Below are 7278 nucleotides of genomic sequence, written 5' to 3' on the forward strand. Positions count from 1 at the left end.
AATAATAATAACAATAATAATAATAATAACAATAATAATAATAATAACAATAATAATGATAACAATAATAATAATAATAATAATAATAATAACAATAATAATAATAATAATTAATAATAATAATAATAACAATTGATAATAATAATTAATAATAATGGATTTACTTTCTAAAATTAACTTTTGGTAGTAGATTCAAGTAATGTCATGGTAGAAGATAGTGCTTCTCCACACTATTTTTTTTTGAAAGAAATCTAAGGCAAGCTTCTTTTATTTCTATCGAATTTCTTATTTTCAGATTTTATTTGCCCTCTTAAGTGGTGAAAAATTGGCACTTTGGTCAGTGGAAGAGAGGAAGAGTTTGGGGAAAGATTTACTTAAAAAACTGAATTTACTACGTGTTTGCATGCAAAGGCAAAGTGCATCATGGAAGACAGAACATAAAAAGTAAGTTGTAACCTTTACTATCGTTTTGATCTTTTTATGCAGATCAGTAGAGATTCAGGAAAAAAGATTCTGGAATCTGACTATTGAAATCTTAATCTTCACCAGGCTACATGATTTCCCTTATTTTCTTCCGTATCATTTTTGATATTTCATTATCAATGATCCCAATACTACGTAGAAACCTCAGATGATATGAACAGGGTGGACAAATTCGAATACTCTCTGACTTACGATATTGTGACACTGATCTCATTAAATTTATTAAGTAAAAGGAGAAAGAAGAGAGTATTTCCATGTCTTTATTCACTTTTTTTTGCAAAAATAAATTTATAGCATTGGGGATTGTCAATTGTTTGGTGAAAGTGTTCCACGTAAAACAACCGTAAACGATTCAAACGATCCAATGCTATGTGTGTACGACGTTGAAGGCCGATGGCTTAAATGCAGGAATTATAAAGGTACATTACATGAAAAATGGTTTTCTCATATTTATATATTTCACTGTTTTTATGCAACTCCCTTCAATGTACTTGTTCAAGCTATTGCAAAGTTTAAATTCATCAGTTCCTGTCAACTACAGACATTTTCAGGTAAATTGTTAAGCTTCTTGTCATCAAAACGAAGTGACTCATTTCCTACTGACTATGCACTGATTCAGTACGTTATGGCACAGTTAACAGATTTGTGCTCAATCGTATATTTGGCAAAATATACCGATCCAAACGAATTACGAGAACACTTACAAATAGAAGAAGATGATTTTAAAATGATTATCAATTTATTGGCTGAAATCGACTTCTTGAAATATGGTTGGATGAAGGAAAAGATGAAAAAGAAGAGAAGCTTAGGAATGATTGCTGTTAAAATTTAAGTTCATTTATATTTTGTGTGAATCTGTATATTCCTCAGCGTTTGTAAGTTTATCGATCTTTGATATCTTCATTGATCAGTTTGGTTGGTCAAAACGCAAATTTGCAAAATTCGTCCCTACATCCAAATAATATACCATTTTTACCAATAAAACACAACTTTAAGCTTCGGCTTTCCGATTTTTTCTTACGAAAATTGAAGTTTCAGGAATGCTTTGAATTCAGCAAAAAGAAAGGAAAAAAAATCTGAATGATAACGAGGCAAGAGAGCATTAACATAAAACTGAAAATAAGTGGTTTGCTATGATCGCATTATTTTTTTCTGACGGAAGGTAGAAGTTTGCAAGTCCTGCGTCTAACTCCCTCTTTCTTGAAGAAAGGGAAAAGAAATGTTGTTTGGCAGTTTTATTGAAGAAATTTCCACGTCAAGCTAACGAAATCAGGGTGATTTATTTAAGTTGCTAATGATCGTTGGTGAATTTACATAATTGAATGGTCAGCAATCTTAACAAATTTTTGGTCCGACACAATTTCATCTCTCACGACTTTCTCTATTTTTGTTTCTGTGACATATTTTATGTCATTTCGATATCACATCGAAAGTTCCTAGTTCACCTTGGCTTGTGTCCATCATGTTAATTCAATGCGAATCAAAACCACAAATTGCACTCATTTGTTAAAAACTCGTTTTTACATAACATAGAATGAGGAATTCTAACAGTTCTAACATCTTACTATTATCATTCAAAAACGGTACGAGAAAAAGGAAATCTTGATAAATGTTCCAGCTATAATAGAAATTTAATCCAAAAAGCAAATAATTTTATTTATATAAGGAAACTAAAGGAATTAAATTAAATCAAATTATAAGGTCTGTAATAATAATTTTTAAGGTGTGAATGGCTTTTGTGTACAATAAGTATGCAAAATTTAACTTAACATTTAATTAAGATGATTAAAAGAATAATAATTTCGGATTAAAAGTGGAATTCTGAATTTAGCTTTAACACTATTTAGATTGAATTTTGTTAATGCAATCTGTTTTGCCATTTTTCTCCTTTCGAATTATTTCTTCTTTCTTGATCGTTGCTATTTATAGGAAAAAGAATATTACGTATTAATTAAATAAATAGCTAATTGAATGCTGAGAAATTGTCATACTATTTATTGCTGTTTAATTTGAGCAAATTACTAATTTATTCTGGATATTCTGATAGTAACTATATGCTACCAAAGAAAATAAAGAGAACTAATTAGTCTAATTCTTTATTAGGGTCACTTTAGGGACATCAAAATATTAGAGTCCTTTCTTTTTTCTTATTTTTATCCTTTTAAAATTTGTCAGATGTTTTCATTTCTAATTTATTTCAAAAACAAAAAAAGAGAAAAGAAAAAAACATTTCTTAAATTTCATTTTATTATTCTTCAATGACAACAGGAAAAGGATGCAAAAAATAACGAAAAAGTGACAATATGATACTACATTTAAATTGTCATTGGATTCATTTAAATATGAAATTGAAAAACAAACAACTTAACAAGATAAGATGAAAATTATTGTTGGATTTGATAAATTACTGATTCACTTGCAACTTCGTGCATTTTCTTGTTGTAAATTAAAATGTCATCTGAAAATATCGAATAATTGAAATTACAAAAGGAACATTAGCATGCTATAGTATGCTTAAGTTATTTAAAACATTTCTGAAGGAAATAACGGAAATATCAGATACATTTTCTAGAAGAAAAAAAATATTACCAAACAGCAGGAAAAATTTGAATAGTGGTGTTGTTAATTAACATCTTACATCCTGCATCCTGCATCTTGCATATAGGTAAGTCACAAGAATGCAGAAGGAGGAGAGAGATCAAAGAAGAATAACGATATTAAAAACATTCGAAATATTTTGTAAATTATTTGTTCTACAAATTATGAATTTGGATTCTTATCCATTCTATATTCCATGTTTGACTTAAATAACTTAACAAGAGAGATTACTCCTTTTCCGATTTATTTTTTTTTTCATTTCAAATTTTTGAAGGGAAAAAAGTTTACATTTAATATATGAAATTACGATAGGACAGTTTCCCATTGTGTTTCTATTTCCTTGAATTGCCATACGATTGGTTGGCCATAATGCTTTGCTCGAATATCGGTTGTAGCCCAACTAGAAAGCTTTCCAAAGTTTCGGTACACGAATTTTGTTACATAATAAAAAATATTATTGATAACGAAACTTTTTTTTAAAAAAAAAGAAAAAAGACCAGTATTACATAAATTAATGATAATTTGTTGTGATATTACCTGAAGACAGGAAGAGGATCATAAGTTGGTCCACCCCATGCTTTAAAACGAAGATTCTTGAACAACTGATAATTTGTTCCCTGAGAAGCGTTTTATTTCATTTAAATCCATTAATTATTATTATTAATTGAATTTCAATTGTTGAAAAATACACCTAGAATAAATGGGTATAAAAAGAGCTATAAAAATGAGATGATCTAATTAAAGTGAACAATTTTACATGATTCTTAATTTATATTTCATAATTAGCTAATCTATCATTAATGAGAGTTGCAGATTTCATAAGGTAAAATATGAACGGATGAAATTATTTGGATTTTAATTACAAAAAAATTACTTTGTAATCGATACTACCATGATTTCGATGACCCATTCCACTAATTTCATATGTACCATTAGCCGGATTCAAATCTCCACGTGTTGAAATGCTTGCTTCTGCTGAATATGGTGGTATACATTTACATTTGCTGAATTTCTCATGCTTATAATCATTGTATCTGGAAAGAAATTTGTCCTCTTAGAAAGTTTTGATATTTTCTTTTTTTTTGGAAAGCTTGTGAAGAAATTACTTTTAATTACCTCATCAATTTTTGTAAGCTATCCAAATTGGTAACTTTGTAATGATCACGATTGAAAATTTTAGCGCGTGGACAACTTTCCCATTTGTACCAATCCGATAATTGACCTTTTTGCTTGAAACCAGTTATTTCACTGATCGTATCGAAATACGGAATATTGTAACTTGGCCAATATGAGTAATTCTTTAGAAACCATGTCATATCATGAGCAATTATTAGTCCACTAAATATATTTTAATTAAATAGTTTGAAAAATTAATCCTTAAATTAATGTGCAAGAAAATTTGAGAAAGAGAAATCTTTTCATAATTTAATGATTGAAAAATTCCAACCATGCAGTTGAATAATTGACTTGTATTTGCTAATTGACATGGTTTGTCAAAAAAAAAAAGGCTGAAGTTGAAAACAAAAATGATATTATTACTGTCATTACTAGATTAAAGATGTTCCATTACTGCATTATTAAAAAAGGGCAAAATTGGGGTATAACAAGCTATAACATATATTTTGAAAATGTTTCAAAAAGTTTTAAGGAAAAGCTTTCCTTAAACTTTCTGTCCTAATTATGAATATAAACTGATTAAGAGATAACAGTAATAGTAATAGTAGCATGAAAAGAAGTGATATGATAAGTGATAAAAAAATCATCCTAATTATTATCCATTAAAATGAAAGAAGCCAAAAGAGGATGGAAGAATCATTGTAAAGAAGTGTTTTTTTAATTTTTACAAAGTTAAAAAAAGTAATATTTAGAAAGATTTCTTTTCCAATTCATATTTTTGAACAATGCATACGGTGCTTGCTCCAAAACCCATAAAAGGTCATTGGGTGGAGGTTCTCTGTTTGGTTTGAATAATTTATAATCAACCACACTCCACTGATTATTGTAAGTACCCGAGTTGTATCGTGCAAATATGTGCACCCATTGTTTTGCGGTACTGAAAAAAGAAAGTGTTAGATTTAATTAATGAAAACTGTAGAAATAGCTATGTAATTTAAATTTAAAACAAAAAAAAATCAAATTACAACTTTAATTAGGCAGGAAAGGAGAACAAGGCAAATAACGTATTACTTCATGTTCTTTATGAAACAGAAAAAACAACTTCATTTTTTTGGAAAGAAAAAGAAGGTAATAACAAACTTTGCAAGCCGTGTAGCAATAATACTACGAATCCAACAATGTAATTGTCCTTCTGTTCTGACTGCATCATACAATAGCTGATTGAATACGTTAATTGTCGTTTCAATTATTGCCTGGTATTATTTTGAAAAATATTATAATTAAGCGGTAATTAATTAAGTTTCAAATTTCTAATAATCCACACTTTACCACATAAATATAACATTTTTTTAATGGAGATATGTGTAAAAATCAAAATAATCAATAATTTATATTTTCGCCATTACACTGATCATTTTTCTAGCACGCATAATATTTCAATAAAATAATAGCACAATACCAATCCAGAACTTCCAAGGACAAAATCATCCAATGATGTGAGTGCACCTGGATATGACGAGAAAGATGTTGCATAACCAGGTACCTTTTGTTCGTCTGTAATAAATAATATTATACTAATAAAAAATATACTAATATACTAATAGAACCATTAAACTTTTTAATTTTCAATCATAATGTCCATTACAATAATATATAATATATATACTACATAAAGTATAAATTTACAACAATATGCTTTATATATGTAATTCATCAAGGAGAACAAAATATAGTAATGAAATAATTTTTATGCGTTTTTTTGAAAAATATTTTCTAACAAATTATAATATTGCGTTTGTAGCATACATAGGGAGTTTATAGCTTTATTAATTAGGAATTTTACGACTTAAATATTTCAGCATTACAGTAATCCAAACTAAATATTCTCTTTCTTTTTCCTTTCTTTTCAGCAAAAAAAATCTTTATGTAGAATTGACATTTGTAACAGTTAATCATAGTTAATTAGTGAAAGATATTAGCTTGAAAGTTGAAAGTTTATTTCATATCATTTACGTTTCGGATATGAAAAAAAGTTAAGAATTGTCGAGATATTAATTGTTTTTATGACATTGCATATTCTACAGCAATAAGTTTGAATGTTAAAAAGGAAAAAAAGAAGTACCACTTCTATTTTAAAAATTAATATATTTGAGGAAAACAAAATTACCAAATGCAAATTTATAAAACTTAAGAATTCGATTCATCGTTTCATAACCGGACATGGAAACATGAGCAATGAATAAGTCAGCATTATTCGGTGCTAATTTTACCAAACCAGAACAATGACTTGCATCAGTTTTATTTTTACCAAATATCTTTGCTAAATCAATGAAGTCACCAGCAAGTTGGATCATGCTATAAAAGTATGAAAAATTGAAAAGAAACAAACTGCAAATTTCAATAAATCTTATCAAAAATCAATTATTTTTTCATTGCCAAAAATTAAACTTTCTTCAGTATTTAAACTGAAAATAATTCAATTTTAGAGTTTTTTTGGATTGAAATTTAATGAAGAAATACATTTAGAAAATCGACAATAATATTAAAGGAATATTTCAAAATTGGTAATTGTTGAAATTTCGAAATAGGACGACATGGGAAAGAAAACAAAAAACATTCCGAAAAACGGCATAAATTATCAATAATTAATTTCAAATATTTCTATCATGACAATTTCTCATTGCATAGCCTTAAATAGTATTAAAACTTACTAAATTGCTGTTAGTTCGAATGAAATTATTGGTTTATATATGGTAGGTGATTTCTTGAAATATCCATTATTCATTCCTGTTAGCTGCGCAAATGTTAAATTCACCTACAAAATAATGATATATTATTATTTAAACAATATGTTCGACTTTTTAATTTCTAGTCTTCCAAACTTTTTCCGACAAAATATGTAAATGAAGAATTCTGATAAATATTACCTATAAATGGTAAATTACAACTAAAGACTAATAAAGATTGGAATCACTAGTATATTATATATATATATATATATATATATATATATATATATATATATATATATATATATATATATATATATATATATATATATATATATATATATATATATAT

The 7278-nt window shown here is 27.2% G+C and overlaps 2 protein-coding genes across 2 annotated transcripts; one reads left to right on the top strand and one right to left on the bottom strand.

Moving 5' to 3' along the window:
- Window positions 1-293: 293 nt before the first annotated feature.
- LOAG_11107 (hypothetical protein) lies at window positions 294-1468 on the top strand. Its single transcript, XM_003146630.2, has 3 exons — window positions 294-444; window positions 778-902; window positions 1035-1468. Exons 1-3 carry the CDS (start codon window positions 404-406, stop codon window positions 1313-1315), a joined length of 447 nt encoding a protein of 148 aa, XP_003146678.1. The 5' UTR covers window positions 294-403; the 3' UTR covers window positions 1316-1468.
- A 1369-nt stretch (window positions 1469-2837) lies between these two features.
- Window positions 2838-6997, bottom strand: LOAG_11109 (hypothetical protein). The gene is made up of 10 exons (XM_020448298.1): window positions 6909-6997; window positions 6365-6552; window positions 5657-5751; window positions 5338-5450; window positions 4991-5134; window positions 4198-4419; window positions 3956-4115; window positions 3619-3698; window positions 3370-3481; window positions 2838-2941 (listed from the first exon to the last, which is right to left on the bottom strand). Exons 1-9 carry the CDS (start codon window positions 6980-6982, stop codon window positions 3385-3387), a joined length of 1173 nt encoding a protein of 390 aa, XP_020301547.1. The 5' UTR covers window positions 6983-6997; the 3' UTR covers window positions 2838-2941; window positions 3370-3384.
- Window positions 6998-7278: the final 281 nt, after the last annotated feature.

The sequence above is a fragment of the Loa loa genome, assembly GCF_000183805.2.
Source record: "Loa loa unplaced genomic scaffold supercont3.67, whole genome shotgun sequence".
NCBI lineage: Eukaryota > Metazoa > Nematoda > Chromadorea > Rhabditida > Onchocercidae > Loa > Loa loa.

Bases quoted from the DNA above. Each gene is read 5' to 3' on its own strand.
- LOAG_11107 (XM_003146630.2), top strand. From the start codon at position 404: ATGCAAAGGCAAAGTGCATCATGGAAGACAGAACATAAAAA. The intron at 445-777 runs GTAAGTTGTAAC...ATAAATTTATAG, and splicing joins TGGAAGACAGAACATAAAAA to CATTGGGGATTGTCAATTGT. The intron at 903-1,034 runs GTACATTACATG...AGACATTTTCAG, and splicing joins TAAATGCAGGAATTATAAAG to GTAAATTGTTAAGCTTCTTG.
- LOAG_11109 (XM_020448298.1), bottom strand. From the start codon at position 6,982: ATGAATAATGGATATTTCAAGAAATCACCTACCATATATAAACCAATA. The intron at 5,451-5,656 runs GTATTGTGCTAT...AAATAATACCAG, and splicing joins TCCTTGGAAGTTCTGGATTG to GCAATAATTGAAACGACAAT. The intron at 5,135-5,337 runs GTTTGTTATTAC...TTCTTTTTTCAG, and splicing joins ATTGCTACACGGCTTGCAAA to TACCGCAAAACAATGGGTGC.